Source organism: Ixodes scapularis, unplaced genomic scaffold (genome assembly GCF_016920785.2).
Source record: "Ixodes scapularis isolate PalLabHiFi unplaced genomic scaffold, ASM1692078v2 PGA_scaffold0__279_contigs__length_252992795, whole genome shotgun sequence".
NCBI classification, from domain to species: Eukaryota; Metazoa; Arthropoda; class Arachnida; order Ixodida; family Ixodidae; genus Ixodes; species Ixodes scapularis.
This window is the reverse complement of record NW_024609835.1, coordinates 59,882,613-59,900,608: the sequence shown is the minus strand read 5'-3', so window position 1 is coordinate 59,900,608 and position 17,996 is coordinate 59,882,613. Positions and strand designations below refer to the sequence as shown.

General features: G+C 45.8%; 2 protein-coding genes across 3 annotated transcripts in view; one reads left to right on the top strand and one right to left on the bottom strand.

The window, feature by feature from the left end:
• The window catches only part of LOC8028078 (diacylglycerol kinase 1), a 599,538-nt gene that overhangs the window by 68,777 nt on the left and 512,765 nt on the right, over nt 1-17,996 (bottom strand). Inside the window, exon 9 of one of the 2 annotated variants that reach the window (XM_042288617.1) lies at nt 4,054-4,164. The exons of the other annotated variant lie outside the window; for it this stretch is intronic. Within the exon in view, the coding sequence (XP_042144551.1) occupies nt 4,054-4,164 (111 nt within the window). The remainder of the gene's footprint in view (nt 1-4,053; nt 4,165-17,996) is intronic. 2 annotated transcript variants of the gene reach the window in all.
• LOC121048699 lies at nt 6,591-11,326 on the top strand. The gene is made up of 2 exons (XM_040505336.2): nt 6,591-6,932; nt 11,180-11,326. The coding sequence occupies exons 1-2, from the start codon at nt 6,606-6,608 to the stop codon at nt 11,282-11,284; spliced, it is 432 nt and encodes a 143-aa protein (XP_040361270.1). The 5' UTR covers nt 6,591-6,605; the 3' UTR covers nt 11,285-11,326.

Below are 17,996 nucleotides of genomic sequence, written 5' to 3'. Positions count from 1 at the left end.
CCGCCCTCGCCCACGGAGAAAGGGCATTCCATCGGACGACGCCGAGCGAGACGCAGCACCGCTCTAGAACTGTAACCCTTATATAATCGCCCATTTGTGTATCCCTCAAAGTTTTAATTAAATAAACAGTTTAATCGAACCTCATCGTAATTGGTTCAACCGTCATCGCTAACACTCTTAAACGACATGGAAATAGCCTGCACCTACAGTTAGTGACTGCATAGAGGAATACTGCAACGAAATTGTGGTGCCTATTTTATTGTCTAAATGTCAACCGCGTCCTGGACACGGCAGAGATGTACTACCAAATTTACGCTCGAAAAGACACCAAAAATATTAGTTCAAACGAATATACCGAATGTCGTTGCGTCAAACTACACATAAAATCAGCGCCGTTCCGCAGAAGTACGGCGGCAAGCTGCGTGCGCTCGTTAGCCCTGTCCTAAGTTGGCCGAGCCGGATTTCACTTCTTTCCCGCGCCTATCAAGGGTATTCATAGAGCCACTAAATGAGCTACGCTTAGGGTAACGACACCCTGTTCCCCGACATTGTTGTGGGCGCCGCCATCGTGGTACTTAGTGCAGAGCAGACGCAACTGCCGGTCGGCATAATTCAAAAGTGCGACTTCCTCAGTATTCGATTCGGTGTTAGGGAATTCGAGTAATAATGCTTTGCTTTGTCGCGAACTGTTTAAACGTTTATGGAGGACGGAAGAGCGTTTCCTGTGACTTCAGATAAAACTTCAGATAAGTGGCGACCATGATTTTAAGCCCCAAAATGGGTAAGTGTCGTTACTCTGAAGCGTAGCTTATATAGTGACTCTAGGTGTTCACACGAGAGAGAAAACTACGCAGGGATGTGCGTGACGTCAACAGCAGACGAAATTTGTTCCTCGGCTTCGTCGTTCACTTCGACGAAGTGCCAGGGGAAGGGATGTCAGCGTTTGCCATCCATTCGAGCGGTTTACACACTTGGCACCACCGGAGACGAATTTAGCGAGTTCTACATTTGACGCCAAGTAGTTTAACGGCACGATATAACCGAAAACAGACTGCCGCCAAAAAAGGATTGTTTGTGCCGCCCGAAATCCCCTCCCTCCCCCTGCCGTGTAGCTGACGTCATAGCGCCGCATCGCAAAAGCCTGACGTTTTCGTCGTGTTATGCACGCGTCGGGAAGAAATCCTCGGGATTTCTCGCTCGTGTGAATCCACCTTATTCAACTCCTGAGGGGAACGGGGAGCGGGAATCCCGAATGGCCAGGCGGTAACGTGTTGACGCCACCAAGTGGCGAGGCTCACAACCGCGCCAGCTTCCCACTATAGCTTTGCCTGTGAAGGTAATCCTGACGTCACGAACGTGCTGTGGGCGCCGGTTCTCCCAAGAGGCATCGCGCTCTCCGATGGCCGCTCTTCGAGTGCTCATTGGAATCGGCCATTTGGAATGAAAAAATATAGCCATCCGTTCAAAATACAAACGTGGAAAATCTGATTTATATACGAGAGAGGTGTATTTCATTTTTAATTTCGGTATCCTTTTAAGGGGAGACATGCGCTATGGTACCCGAAAAATGTATACAAAAATAATATTTTGGAAAGTGGTGATTTCAGAGTTATTTTTCTTGTCACCTGGAAAGTCTGTTCTTTTGCGGATCAATATTTGAGCCACAATGTCAGTTATCAATACCTATGCGGGTTGAATCTGCACCGAAAGTGACACGACAAGAGCGCTTTCTCAAAAGATAATTTTGTTTAACTTTTTGCCAATATACAGGAGAGGTATGTCAGTATCTCAAGCAGATTGAAATATAACTTTTTTTAGAACATGTAGCTAAATTTTCAGACATAGCTGTTGGAAAGCAGACTCTTCAATAAAGTTCTGGAAAATTTCTTCATCGATCTATTAGGTTTAGTGGCAGCTACACGCTGCAAGTGCGATTCCCTGTTTTGTAAAAATCACTAATAATTGTAGAATCTCAAAAGTATACTTCCAACATTGCATTATTTATACTTTGTAGTATCTAGCCATAAGTTAAACGTAACATTTTCCGAGCAGTTATTCCCTATAGTTACTGTAAATAAAATTATACGAGTTTTAATTATTTTAGGTACAAATTTACCAACGGGAAAAAAAAACAAAAAACATAAGGAGATATTTGAAATAAGCACGAACAAGCTGAGCAAAGTTGCGCAGTTTCATTGCTCTCTATCAAGATATAAGGTAAAAGCGTTCCAAGACCAGTGCTTTTTAACAATCAATGACCCTACGAGCGGTTTGACCTAGATTTCCACCGATTACGCTCTTTTAGTATATTTCTTTAAAGTCATTTATCATAATGTGCCTATCTCTAACTAGGGCGAGAAAGCGCTGCCAAAAGCGACTCCGAAGACTTGAGCGGCATCAAGCAAACATATGTACAGATTACTGAAATAAAGTAACTGAATACCGTTTCACGTTCCTCACTGAAAAGGTAACATATAGGTACATTACTCGTTAGTGCGGTCCGAAAGGAAAGTGTTACCTCAGTTCCAAAGTAACGTCTCGTTCATTAGTTACTCCGAATGTGTCGTCTTTATGAAGCAGTAGCCGCTTCTAATATATGTCGTCGTTAATAGTTCCTCGCTTTCTAACGCGTTCATTCGGAGATAACTGTGGCTGTGCTGGTATACACACTGTGCGTATTATGCTATGGACTGTCTATACTTCGTCTCATCCTACGATGGACTAAAGGCCAAAGCCACGGGCCGCAACGTCCAATCACGTTGCAAGCTAAAATATTACACACTTAGCATTGGTTAGGGGTGGACGAATGATCCTCCGAGTCGAAAAGCGCTGCATCATTTTTATAGCTTCGACAATGCAAAGAGCCTATGTGACATAGCTTTCTTTGCAATGTAAAATTGTTGAGTCACTCAGTGCTATTCAATCCAAACTACCGTTCGCCCCTCCCCATTAGTGATTCGGGAGGCGGGTGCCGATACGCGCATCGAAGAGATACCACGCAACTTGTAAGTGGCTCGTGATTGGATCTGGCGGTCCGTAGCTTCTGCCTTTAGTCCATCGTAGGGTGAGACGAAGTATAGCGTTCTCTAGTCGTGCACGTTACAGACTTGAGCTGGAGTAAGACCTAAGTTGGGTACTTGTGTTGTACACGTTTTCCTCCAAAAGTAACAGAAAATCGCTAATCGTTTCGTTATAAAAAAATAAATACACTAAAATACCTTACCTAATTTTTTGTTTGAAAACGCACCTACGCCAATATTTTATTATAAAAAAAGAGGAAGAAACTAGGTATAAGTAAACGTTACCTACAGGGGCCCTAAACTCGTCAAACACAAAGTTGGAGGCGAAAGTTCGCGGAGCGCGCCGATTGGACGTCGACGAAAAAAGCGCCAAGTCATCGTCATGATAGGCCAATCGGTGCGCTCCGTCAACTTCGGCCCGAACTTCGTGCTCAACGAGTTTAGAGCCGCAGGTCTCCGTATCAAGCCTCTAAGATATCGATACCAACACCTATTTGTATGGGATGACACAAAGCTTTACTGCAAGTTGACGTAACAGAAATAAAAAAACAAAAACAAAAAAAACTTGTGATTAATTAAAAAAAAAAACACTTTAGGTTAGGGCATATGAATCTGAATGTCTGAATACCAACAGGCATGACGATGCAACATCTCGAGCGACAAGCATACGACATCGGGCACACCCAACCAATCAACCGGGATCACAGCGTCACAAGTGAAGTCAGTCAGTTCCGGCAGTCCACAGGGAAAAAACAACAATCTGTGATGTATGTACGTAACGTACGCTCCACACGGTCGAGCCAAGTTTTCCAAGATTGACAGCACGTTACAAAGTCACGAAAGAAAGTGCTCGCACGCAGGAACGATCAACAACTCGACAAGGCGCTAAGTGCAACTTTTGGAAGCGGCGTTGTTGTTTCCTTCGATGATCCCTCATAGCCAGCTTATATATGAATATAGGAACACGCACATGTAGAGAAGATAGTCGGTACAACACAACAGTTTTGTTTTGTTCAATGGGGAAGCATCTTACCTTGGCGCTTTTGTCAAGGGAACCACCGGTAAGCGTCCTATGCAAAACGGCTGTCTTCCTTTCATCTAGCGTTTCGTCCTTCTGAAATTTTCCCGCCACCAGATGACGGAACTACGGAGGGGAAAGAGGGGCAAGGGGAGGACAGAACATGAATGATGACGGCCCGGACGGCCCACGCAACACAACCTAGAAGACAAGGCCTGAACGTGACGTCATCGCTAATGGGTCCCCAACTTGCCCCAAGCGGCAAACACGCTGGCGGCGATGCTTACGCAAACTGGCTGGTTCTGCGTGGATTCATTAGCGATGACGTTTGGAGTACAAATGCTCTTTACTTGTCATCTAAATGGTATTGCACACAGACTGCGGTCTCCTCGGACCGCGCCTACGACCATGCGGTCTAAGCGAAACGATAGTGACAAGAGGTAAGCGGCCCCGAGTAGCCGCCATTCGATGGAGCTACGGTGGCAAAGGGTTGCCTTATTGATCAAATACATTCCCTTTTTGGCACCGCACAGCTCATGGTAAGATAAGTTGGGGTTTTCGCTTTCTTCGCAGAGTACTCGAGGTCCAGTCACTGCCAACAAAGCTCGGCGGATCAAAAGGTCGGGGGAAAAAAAAAGTTAGACTCGAAATCGAAGTCTGCGATGTGACACTGACTATGACGTGACCAAGTGAAGTGTCATGATAATTGTCACATCTCAGCCCTAATTTTTTTTATGTGTAGACTTTTTTGTGATCTTTTTATTTTCCGATTTTCCGCCGTTCGCCGTGATTGGTGGCCCGAGTGCTCTGCGGGAATTTAGGTGCACTGTAACTTTTTAGAGGGAAGTTTCCTAAATCAGTTGGAGCGAAAAATCTTGACACTTATATCTGGAATGCACCAAAGGCATTGAAATCACGAGTGCGCAGTACAAATTTCAACAAAGTCTTTCCGCTCCGTTCCGCGACAGCACCTCTAAAGCTTAGTTCACATGCAGCGGTTTTGGCCCTAGAGCGGCGCGATTTCTGCCGTCGCGGCGCTCTGGCCAGCACCAGCAATTCTGCGGCACGAGCGCCGCGACGGCAGAAATCGCGCCGCTTTAGGGCCAAAATCGCTGCATGTGAAACCCGCTTAAGGTTGGTTTATTGGCAATGCGTGATGAATAATCATTCACCCGATCTCTGTAGGGATGATTACATGCTTCAACAAAAGCCGTCCATCCCAATTGAAAGTATTGGATTCGGATTCGAATTAAACGCAGTCGCCGGGGGCAACAGCCATTCCCGGCTTTCTATACGAGAAGTTCAGGCTTCAGTAGCAGACGCGCTTTGATGGGCTCCGATGCTGCAAAATGGCTCTGGTTGTCACTGGACGCTATGGAGCACGCACACGAAAGCATCTGCTACGGTTGCGAGGCGCTGAGCAAGCGGCGCATCTAGCGAAAGCAGCGACGCTACCGAGAAGCTGTTGCGCAAACTCTAGCGTTTTCTACCAGCCTACAGCCACAGGCATCCGGCACTGTCGCTTGGGCCAAAGAAGCGGCGCATCATGTTACTACGCAACAGCAAACAGCAGCGCGGGGGTACAAATATGGACCAAGCACACAGCAGAACATTTCACGGATGAGCCAGCGAGAAATCTCTAAAGGCACGCCTGACCGTTTTAATCTGGATGAGCAGCACAATTAAGGAGTATTCACTGGACGCCATATTTGTGGGTGCTGTTTAGAGCGCATGCTCAGAACGAACTCACATTACTAGGTTGCTAAGACCGGCAATCTTGATGGTGTGGAATGCACGTTCCATTCCACACCATCAAGCTCGCCATGAGCACGCGCTCAGCAGTTACGCACACGGCTATGGCCGCCAGTGAATACCCCCTATAGCAGCGTGCGGTCGTGGAACCAGCACGGCATGATGCGCGCATAAAGACCCCATGTTGGCAGTCGTACTCCACTGGCCGTATATGCATTACGACGCAGCCACAATATGCTATTCTACAGGCCACTAACTTTCCACCGCCTGAAATTCTATGCACCAAATTGAACAATTTAAAATGGTTATAGCGTACAGAATACCAATTCCAGTTTAACCTGGCTACTTAACATCTACAACTTTATACTTATGACAACTGTTAAAAAATAAAATAGAACAACGTACGGCAATCAACAATGGCTTATATCATAAAAAAATCTGTAAACGACTAAATTAATGTCTCTCTTCCTTTCTCCCTTTATAAAGATTGGAACCAGAAAGCGGAGCTGCCTATGAACAAATGTTACACGTTAATGGCGCATTTAGGTGGGAACTTAAATCCCGTATTTATTTAGCGCAAATAAAGGCGACGTTCAGATGGATTTTCAATAAACAGCTCTGCGACGTCATGTCTACAATCCATCCCGGCTGTGAACCGAATAATACTTTCCTCTTGGTTGTATTTTGCGAGGATAAAATTTATTTATCCTCAGACCTCTTAGTGGTACCACAGTGCAGCATTGACGCTTTTACTTCGTAATTTGCATCGTCGCGTCTAAAGTACCAACGGGCACGGAAGCAGCAACAACGACAGCATGGCTCACATGCCCTGCTTTTGCATTTCGCAGGCATTCCTGGCGCTCCTCTTGCTGTGGTCATCGCCCTGCACGAACGCGTCAGCAAGCTACCCGGCGCTTTTTCTGCAATCACCAGATTGTGGTGGATACCAGTGCTCCGTCAGCGGTGCGTTTTCGGACTTGCCGCGTCTGGATCAGCCCCTTTTCACTGCGACGGCATCAACGACAGCGACATCAATTCCTGCAGCCAATTTAAACTGTCAGAAGACCGACCGTTTCTTCAGTGGGCACGGAAGCAGCAACAACGACAGCATGGCTCACATGCCCTGCTTTTGCATTTCGCAGGTTTGTAAATGCTTTCCACTCTTCGCTAAAAAAGACGACAACCGTTTTTTATTTCTGCTCCCGTGCCCACGGGTCATGTGTGAAACTCTTGGCGAATGTTACTCAATGATGTTATTGTTACTGCGCTCTGGGGACGTAGAGATGAACCCGGGACCCGTCACCCGTTCTGAGGCTTTGCTTGAGTTAGATTCTTTGCCTGATGAGCCCTCAGAACAAATGGCTGTTCTTTTTCACCTTCTGAAAGACCTTCACGCGCGGTCAGTGCAATCTGCAAAGAGTCAAGCTGAGTTGGTTGCGGACGTAAAGTCAATTAAGGCTGGCCAAAAAAATATTGAAACCAAAATTTGTTGCATTCAGAAACGACTAGATGCCGTTGAAGAAAAAACTAACGCCTTTGACGATTTTGGCCAAAATATGTCCAGCTTCCATGGTTCAGTGGAGACCATGACCACTCAGCAGAACCTTTTGCAATCACGCCTCGATGAGCTGGAGGACCAATCACGGTGAGACAACCTGCTTTTTTGGGGTATTCCTGATTCTCGTGAGTCATGGGAACAGTCCGAGGCGAAGATAAAAAGCGTTTTAACAGGCCTATTTGACGTCCTACCTGACAATGTAATCGAACGGGCTCATCGTCTCGGTACCCACTCGCCGAGTAAATGCCGTCCTATCATAGTCAAATTTTCAAGTTATAAAATAAAGGGGAATATACTTTCCGCGCGTACAAAATTGAAAGCAACAAACGTAACGGTCAGTGAAGACTTCTCGCCCGCCACGCGACTCGCGCGTAAGAAGCTAATCGCGTTTGCGAAAAACCAACCGGGCGCACCCACCTTCCAGCTGCGTTACAACAAAGTTATCATCAACAACAAGCATTACGTCTACCATCTGCTGAGTGATAGCGTAATCGAGCATGCGCCACTACTGGCACAAGTGAACCGTCATCCAAGCACCGAGGCACGTGCCACCACGTAGGGAAACGCGAGGGGCAGTGGACAAAACTTAGCGTCTGTATCATTTCTTTTTTCTAACGTTCGCAGCATTGTTAACAAGCACGATTCCTTAACCTCTGCCATAGACACCTGCAATGCTGACGTAATAGTTTTAACCGAGACGTGGCTGCACTCGTATGTTCGGGATTGTGAAATTTTTTCGAGCGCTAATAATTTTTCCATTTATCGTTGCGACCGCACCTTTCGTCAGGGCGGTGGCGTCCTTCTGGCCATTTCCAAAGACTTCCCATCGTAATGCATTCATATTTCCAGTAACCTTGAAATTGTGTGGGCTCTCATTGAGCTAACTCATCAAAAATTAATTGTTGGTGCGTGTTATCGTCCCCCCACTTATTCCTCCACATTTGTGAATGAGCTTCACGACGCAACAAACATTGTTTCATCGCGCTTTCCCACGTTGCCTTTATTTTTGCTTGGCGATTTTAACATCCCGAACATAACATGGAACAGTGAACCACCCCTGATGCACCCTGTCTCCTCTCTAGCGAAGGAGTTTTTAGACTTTTGCTCTGTTTTTTCATTTACACAAGTTGTCAAGCAGCCTACGAGAATCACCCAGTCGGCAGCTAACACCCTTGACCTCGTATTGTCCTCTAGATCTGATTTCATTTCGGACATTACTTATTTGCCTGGTTTAAGCGACCATGCCCTCCTTTTATTTCACGTTAACCTGTCGAGACCTTTAGCTCCTAAAAAGTCGAAAACTTTTCGAAACTATAAAAAAGCTAATTTTGAAGCTATCAATAATGAACTATCAGCTTTCCTTGACATATTTTTGGAGGATTTCAATCTTCGTAGCGTACAAGCTAACTGGAATCTATATTTGGCGAAAGTTAACGAGCTAACCAATAAATACATCCCTACTTATACTGTTCGTCATAATCGTAACGCACCATGGTACAATCTTCACATCAAGCGTTTGTCAAACAAAAAAAAACGTATTTTTAAATCAGCCAAGCGATCTTCAAATTATGACCGCTGGATACCTTACAAACAGGCTGCCGACGAATATGTCTCAGCAGTAAAAAAAGCCAAGGAAGAATTTCAACAGCAAACGTTACCTTTAATGCTAACAACCGACACTAAAAAGTTCTGGCGCGTTATACATTCGAAAGATGATAATAAAATAATCCTCATCGACGATACTGATAATGTAATCCCATCTAACCTGTGCGCGTCCACTCTTAATGAATGTTTTATACGCAACTTTTCAGAATCTGCGGATCCCTCTCTACCCTTCGTTCATTCGTACGATTACGCAGTAATGTTTCCCATATTGATTGAGCCAGCTGGGGTAGAACACCTACTTAGATCATTAAAGCCTTCTTCTGCCCCTGGTTGCGATCTAGTTAATCCAAAATTCTTAAAAAGCACAAGTGTTTATTCCTCTATCATACTAACAAAGATCTTTCAGCAGTCACTCGACAATGGTTTTCTACCCGCGGAATGGAAAGTCGGGAAGGTGTTTACACTCCACAAATCAGGTAACAAGACCTCTGCACTCAACTACCGACCCATATCACTCACCAGTATCCCCTGTAAAATTCTTGAACATATTCTGTTTTCCAATCTTGCTAACTTTCTCGAATCGAATTCATTTTTTACATTCGCGCAACATGGTTTTCGAAAAACTTACTCCGGTGAAACACAACTGGTGTCCTTCATGCATAAAATGAATATCATCGTCGACCACTCATCATCAGCAGATTGCATATTTTTAGATTTTTCCAAAGCATTCGATAAGGTCTGTCATAAGCTGCTGCTCTATAAACTGCGTCAACTAAACCTTGATCACAAACTTCTCACGTGGCTTGAATTCTTTCTTATTAACCGTTCACAATTTGTTTCAGCTAACGATCTAACATCCGAGCCGCGCAGTGTCCACTCTGGTGTACCGCAAGGCTCGGTGCTTGCTCCTCTTCTTTTAGAGCGCAGCTCTTAGGGGCCCGTTCCCGGCTTGAGTGGCGTCGCCGTCGGCGTCGGCGTCGCCGTCGCCGCCGGCGTAACCAAGGTCATCCCAAGGTCATCTCAAGGTCACGTGACCCCTCGAGGTCACGTGACCCCTTCCAAGGTCATCTCAAGGTCACGTGACCCCAAGATGACCCCACGTGACCCTTTGAAGGTCACATGACCCCCGAGGTCACGTGGTCGCCTCCCCAAGGTCACGTGACCCCTTCCAAGGTCATCTCAAGGTCACGTGACCCCCAGGTCACGTGACCCCTCTGAGGTCACGTGACCCCCAAGGTCACGTGGGGGTCACCTTTGGGGTCACGTGGCCTTGAGGTCACCCCCAGGTCACGCCTCCCCGAGGTCACGTGACCCCCTCCCCGAAGTCACGTGACACCCCCCCCCCGGAGCATATTAAACAATGAGGGGAGGAGGAGGAGAAGGGGGAGGGGTCTACCCTCCCCTCAGTACCCTTTACTCCTCCTCCTCAAGAGCTGCGCTCTTGAGCGTTACAGGGATTTGTAAACGGCTTTCACTTTTTTTCTTATTTACATTAATGATCTCGCGTCAACTGTTTCCTCCCACATTCACTTGTTTGCTGATGACTGCGTACTTTTTCGTGAAATAACTTGGGATAATGACATAATCTGCCTTCAATCTGACCTTAACGCTATCTCTGTCTGGTGCGAAGCATGGCGCATGGAATTAAATATTAACAAGTGTAAACTAATGCATGTGTCCAGAAAACCTTGCCAATTGCCAAAATACTGCCTTAATAACATACCCCTTGACCCTGTATCCTCATACAAGTATCTTGGCATTCATATTTCACATGATCTGACTTGGACCGCCCATACCACATACGTGATTAATAATGCTAACCGGATGTTGGGATACCTTCGACGTAACTTTGCCCGAGCATCTTCGTCATTAAAACTACTGCTTTACACCACACTAATTCGCTCTAAATTGGAATACGCCGCGTCAGTTTGGGATCCCAGCCAAGGAAACCTAATAAACTCACTCGAAATGGTCCAAAATAATTCTGTTCGTTTTATACTTTCTAACTATAACCGAACCGCGAGCATAAGTTCAATGAAGTCTAGCCTCAGCCTGCCATCTCTCGCATCTCGCCGTAAAGCTTTTCGTCTCAGTCTCTTTCATAAATTGTTTTACCATTCGCATCTGCACGACGAACTTATTTTACCTCCTCAGTACATCTCATCTTGGTTTGATCATGCTAATAAGGTTAGAATTCCATCAGCCAGAACTAACGCTTTCTTTCAGTCATTTCTGCCACGCACATCTGACGAGTGGAATCGCCTTCCTGCTTCAATAGCCACTATCGAAGACTCCCATCACTTCAAGAACGCCTTAGCTAACATTGTATGATTATATGCCATTTTTTGTTTATTTGTATTACCATTTTTGCTGTACTCTGTTTGTTTAATTTCTTCTTGATTGTAACCACTCCCCTCCCTAATGCCTTTGGCCCTGAGCGTATACTAAATAAATAAATAAATAAATAAATAAATAAATAAAACGTAACTAAGACGTGGATGTTCTTCTACGTAAGGCCCCAGTGACGGCTAAGCTGACGTGCTCACGGCTCGCTGCACATTGAGAGTTGGATTTGTACACTCGGTGGGGATTCTATAGATCTTCGGGGAAGACGCTTACAGCGGCGTTGACCTTCTTGTCGCCACCTCGCCTGATCAAAACCATTATTGTTATAAATTTATCGTCTGCTAGGCTTCATTTCTCGGGGCAACGTCTTCTCGAAGTTCTGCATCACACCAGAACCGTAGGTAAGGATGAAACCAGTGTTCATGACTCAAGGCTATATTTTGAGACTTCCTAGAAACATGACGGGTTGAGGGCGATTCACGCACTTGCGTTGAGCCCGACCGGATGGGAGGGTTGCCAGCTGCGTCGGCTCCAACAAAACGGAGTAAAAGTCGGTTTTGTTGGAGCAGAAGCAGCTGTTGCCATAGCAACCCTCGCATTGAGTCGGACTCAAGGCAAGTGCGTGAATCGCCCTTTAGGCGCTTGAGACGCGCCCTTTTGAAACAACAAAAGAAGGCAAATATACGTAGCACCTAACTTTATGGGCTAGAAGAGACTCAAACAGCTCATGTCGGCTGATTGGCCCTGGTATAAGCTTACGCAATATAAACGGGTCGCGTCAATAGATACCTCGAGGCTCGAGTTTCCAAATTATGAAACAACTGAACGATCTCCCCAAAATCACGAAGAAAACACCGTTGCAGAGTATAAAATGGGTGCCGCTATTACACGACCGTATATCTCACCATCTTTGAGGAATGCGTTTCCTAAGACAAATTATTTTTGCGAGGAAGTACAATTAAGCAACTAATGATATCAAATGGGTAAACTTACGAAACGATTTTTGTATGTGCCATTTTGCCTTATGTCGCTGGGCAAGAGAGAGTATGCCCGTTGATGAAAAATCGTATTCTTCGCGCACAATGTGCGAAGAAGCTAAAGCTATAGCTGTAGCATGGTCGCGCAGTGAGGGGGGAATGAGGCCGTCACGTGCCTGAGGACGGAGGTGCGACCTGGTCACGGTGGACCTGGTTAATTCTCATAGCCGTCATGGTTCGCGTCGCGGATGCACTGACGACTGCCACCAGTGATGCGTGAAGTAAGTGGCTAAGCGCCGTGGAAGTTTCTAAAGCCATCCAACATTATGCGTAGCGACTGGATACTGCCGAATCGGGATTTCGTGTAGCGCGAGTAATGTCTAAAAACAAGTGTCTAAAGCAGAAGAAAGGAAGACTCTCCCTTCGTCGCGTCGTAACTGCCGGGGCTCCCCTCTCTTCTCTCTCCGTACTACGCGGCCAACGGGAAAACCCGCATTTCCTCACCTGGCGCCAAGAGGGGAGAGAAGTGTTTTTCCGTAGCGGCGACGGCAGCCCACGAGCCCACGAGCAAAGTGTCGCCCGTAGAGCTATCGCTTTAGAACATGTTTTCATTCACTTACGTATGCCCTTTGCATGAGGGTCATGGTGTGTTCAACATGTACGTATGTATAGTACTGAAAACTCCAGAGAGCGGAACCCCTCTTTATTCGCACTTCGACGATGGTCTGCGCTGGCTGATTGCGAAGTTACTTTTCGATTTTCCCGCCTCGCCAGTGGCCATAGCCACCGACAGTTTAAGAGACACAGCGCGTGGCGAGTTGAGGGAAACCTATTATCGCTTCGGCAGCTAATGAAATCTGGGTATTAGCCGACAAAAACGCCGAACAATAAATCAGGCACCGATTAGAGCGAACACAATAAGCAACACGCAGTGTTCTTTTAAGCTCTAAGGTGACTCGACGGTGAGCAAGTGTTCCAAAACGCGTCGTTAGCGCACCGGGACGCAAGGAGAAGCGCACCAACCAAAGGGCAAGATACATAACGCGCAGGGAAGGCGCGATGACAAGACGGCCAAACGCACGCCGTCATTGGTTGAGGTCGGGGGTAAACAAAAGCACGTGGGTGCGTTTGGGGATAAACAAACGCACGAGGTGCGCAAGAAGCAGCCTAACTTGCGCGCCGTATACATTCTATATATTCGTGACTTGAGCCAACACCACCTCGAATAATCAAAGCCTCCTCTATCGACGAAATTACAGTCACTGCGCTCACAAACGCACGGACTGCAAAAAGGAAAATCCTCATGGCAAGTTTTTTTTAGCCACACGCCGCGTCATGACACTCGCCGATGGGGCCAACTGAGCAGCAGTTGGGCACGACGCGGTTGATTATCCTCCAGACTTATGCCTATCTCAAGTATTCTACTCAAGATACTGTATTTTAAATAGCTTTTGAAGTATCTTGGTGTCTTGCAAATACTTTTGATCGAGAGTATTTGTTACTCTATCTTAATTACATTTTTGACATTCAGCCATTTTCCGAGTTTTTCGGTATGAAGTGGCATGGGCATTGGCACGAGCAAACGGGAACATACTCTCGAGCAACCAAAACCTGGTGTTAGCTCCGACTAGCTACGGTGACTTTGATTGAGCTCGTGAAAGCATCGCTTTTTGTGGACTTTGATTCATATTTCAAATTTCAGCCCAAAGCTCGCATAATGAAGGTTTTCCCCTCGCCTTCCAAAGGCGCCTTCTGTTTCCTAGAATTTCCCCCAAAAATACTCAAACAAAAGGGATGGTTTTACGGAAGTACAGATTGCCACACTGAGGCGCAACGCAGACCGGGAAACGACCTACGACAACAATGCAACTTAAGTAAAAAAAAAAAAAAAAAAAAAATAGAAGAAAATGAGAAGTAGACACAAGAACAAGACTTTTTTTTTTGTTTCTTGTATATTTGCACTATATGCAAATATACAAGCATATGCATATGCAGTTTTGCATATGCAAAACATCGATTCTTTTTCTTTATTTCTTTTCTTTGTGTTGCTAGTCCGGCGCTTATTGCTCTCACGAGCACTGTCTGTAAACGATCATTTTTAAGCAGAAAACAGGACAGGAAATGAACTAAGAGCTGGATGACCACTCAAAATGTCAACAAAGCGTCCCCCAACGTTGAGTGCGTTTTCGAACGCAACCCATTTGAAGGTGCGACCACTGCCATGGCTATTATGCAGGGTTGGGCAACATCGCGATACAAATGTATCGCGACAGTATTTCAGAAATACATTTGGTATCTGAATTTTTGTATCGCGATACATTTTTTTCACCAGTATCTGTATTCCTGTAACGAAATGCATTTTATATGTTTCTTTGTATCGCGATACAATCAAGATGAAAAGTATTTCTTTACATTTCTTGAAAAATACTCCCCCCCCCCCCCCCCCCCCGCAAAAAAAAAAAATTCCGAACGTTTTTTTCTTTTTTTGCTTTTGAGGGCGCGAGGTTCAAGGCGATACTGGGGCATTGTGACTATGCTGACCAAGGTTCCTTCCGATTCTCCAAACTATTTTTCTTGTTATCGCCTCTGAGAAGTGTTGCGTAGTCGGGGACTCGAACCAGGTGGCGTGCCAGGAGTGGAGTCAGATCATCTTCTGCCACAGGTTTTTAGGTAGGGATTTTTTGAGTCTTTGTTTGCTGGCATCCAACGCCCCCTGCTAACCGTTTCTCTTGCCTCAGCGTGCACAGTGCACCCAGCCTTCAAAGCTGAGTTACAGTCCGTTGCAGCACGAGCCTGGCGGTTGTCAACTTAAAATAGTAGGATGACTCTCGCAGTAAAGTTCAACAGTTATACCAATGAATCTGCGGCTGACCCGTAATATTGAACGGCTCAAGGGTACGTCATCAGTCGACGTGAACGTGACCCGCTGCTCTGGTGATCCTAAACCGAGGAAGGAGACCAGACGTGGCCTCGCTGTTCCGACCCAGACTTCGTACACCTGCGACTCGTTTTAAGCGCGCTGCTTCTCGGAGAGCTCACACCTGTACCGGCAATATCAGGTCGCAATCCACGAGGTCTCTGTTTGGATGATGCTAGGCGAAACTTGAGGACTGCGATTCATGCGTCGGTGGCGGAGGGTCGGCAGGAAGGACCTTCACAATGGGGATACCACCTTATGGTTTTTTCAACCGTAACAGAAGACAAGACGTGTGTTCCAGAATGCTTCAGGTGGTCCACTATTCGCAAAAAGTCCAAATGGCACTGCCTGCACGGTCTTCAACGAGGTAACTTGCAACGAAAGTATGTTTGTCCTTTCATATACAGCAGCGTGGTGAAGTTTCATGTTCAAGGCCACACCTACAGATAAAGAATACCAGTTCATTACACCGTGACGTCATGTGATCAATGTTGGCAGGGGTGTGGTGACGTTTGATGAGATTGAGGAAGACATAAAATTTATTTAGAGGTCGTAGCCATTGCGCATCCCTCGTCAGACAGACAGGATTTCAGGGAAGAGAGCGCGGTCAGTCTTTGAAGTTTGATGGCACGTTTTTTTGAGCCCATTGAAGACTCCTCGTCGTCCGAAACCACTACCTTCAAGGCAAAGTGTTAAGCCTACGGTAAAGTAATTTCGGGATCAAAAACTTCCACTTCAAACTTCAAGCTTCAGCTCAGTTGGCATCCCAAACAAATTCGAAAAATGTATTGCAGTATCAGTATTCCTGTATTTGTATTTCTACCTCGCTAAAATGTATTCCTGTATTTGTATTTCCAAATACCGATTGCCTCCATTTAAAATGTATTTCCGATACGTATCGCGATACAGTTTTACAGATATATTTCAGTATCAGTATTTTGGCTACTATTTTAATGTATCCCAGTATTTGTATTTCCAAATACATTTTTGAGTATTTCAGCCCAACCCTGCTATTATGTAGGTTATTTTTGTTATCCATTCACTCATATCCATATCTCAAGTTCGTTTATAGTGAACTCAGGGAATATAGATTGTAGTTAAACGATGCGCCTAACGTGCGCCGCAGGACGTGATATTCAGCGATGTCACTATCGACGACGCGCTTTGTCCCGTTTGTTGTCCCCACACCTCGGTGTTTACCCAAAACAAGGCCTGTGCACGTGCTTACAGGCCTTGTGGGAATGTCCATGACGTTAAATGCCGGATCTCTCCCGAAAGCAGTCGTGAGAGGATGTGAGCTTGACCCACTTCGACTTTTGTGCTTAGCCGAGGACCGTGCATGCTGCATTGTTCATGCAGGCTGGAGTGGTAACAAAAGAGCCCCTCCTGCCCCTCACCGGAGAACACGAACTCTAGCCGAACGCTGACGCCGCATTCGGTCATGTCAGCCCAGCGCCGAGTCAATCTTTTTGTTGTCCCCATCCGTGTAGTTCTAAAGTTAACCACTTGGGGCGCCACGGTCTGATCTGCTCCCCAAAGCGACCTTTCTTTTTGTCATAGAGATGTTTTGTAACATTATCAGTCATATTGCCACGCGCGTTGCACAGCGAATGCGTGTCCGAATGGTTTCCGCGCTTGGCTCTCGCGCGGAGGTTTCAAGTTCGATTCCAGGGAGCGGACTTTTTTTTTAATTTATTCTTTAAACTTGACATTCTCGCAAGTTGAAAACCTTGCTGTCTGATCGAGTTACGAATGTTCTACGCGCCGAACGTTCTACGCCGAATGTTCCAGAAATCCACGTGGGTGCAAAAGGGGCTCCTTGTGGTGGTTCAGAGTCAGTCTCGCCCACCGTGGCCTCGCCCCAGCGCTCGATCCTGCTGTTTCGCCGACATCGACGCCTGTGACGCTAGTCTTTCTTTATTTTGTTTGGAACACAAGTTCGCCCCATTAAACACCTTTAGTTTCTTTAGTTATTCGCCGCCTCATAATTTTTCATTCGTGACAATATCCTGCTCCTTACAATATGACTGCATAAGATAAGCGTAGGATGTTTTTTTTTTGTTTATGTTTTGTGTTGTTGCGTGCTAATAAACCATTCTAATAAACCAGATTTGCGCAGTTGTATAATTGTCGTTGTCAATGACGTTGATACAAATTAAGGAATGCGGAAGTACCTTCAAAAGTAAGTGAAATACATTTCTAAGTATTTGTACTCTACTCAAGATACTTTACAGTGAAAGTAACTTGAGTAGTATTTTAAATACTTTATTAAGCAGGTATTTATTTAGTAACTTAACTTAAATACTTTTATCGAGTATTTTGTCCAACACTATCCTCCGACCCCCTGACTGGACGCAAGGCCAACTGCTGATGTGTATAGCACTCGTGTCTAATCTGTGTCTTCGCTCCAACTCACTGCGGTGACGTCCAAATGCTAGTTAGTGGCTTTGATTATTCTAGGTTGTGTTGCTCGAGGTCGCCAAGTCGCGAGAGTGGGACTTCGGCCTCGTAAGCTATACGAAATATAGTCGTCGAAGAAACCCTAGCACGTTCAAAGCACTGCGCCGAGTTACACGCTCGTCTCCGCCCTGTTTAGACAAATGTAACTTTATTGTTTCGAATAGAACGTTGCCTATGTTCAATTTGACAGTGTGAACGCACGAGTTGTATAGAACACAAGGTAGATAACAGGTCCTGTATATGCATAGCTATCGATCTCAACGTCAGTATTCTCGACTTGATTCCGGGCGTACCAGTTACGACCATGCTTTTAAAAATTGCTCAATTTAAACAGCGGGAGCAT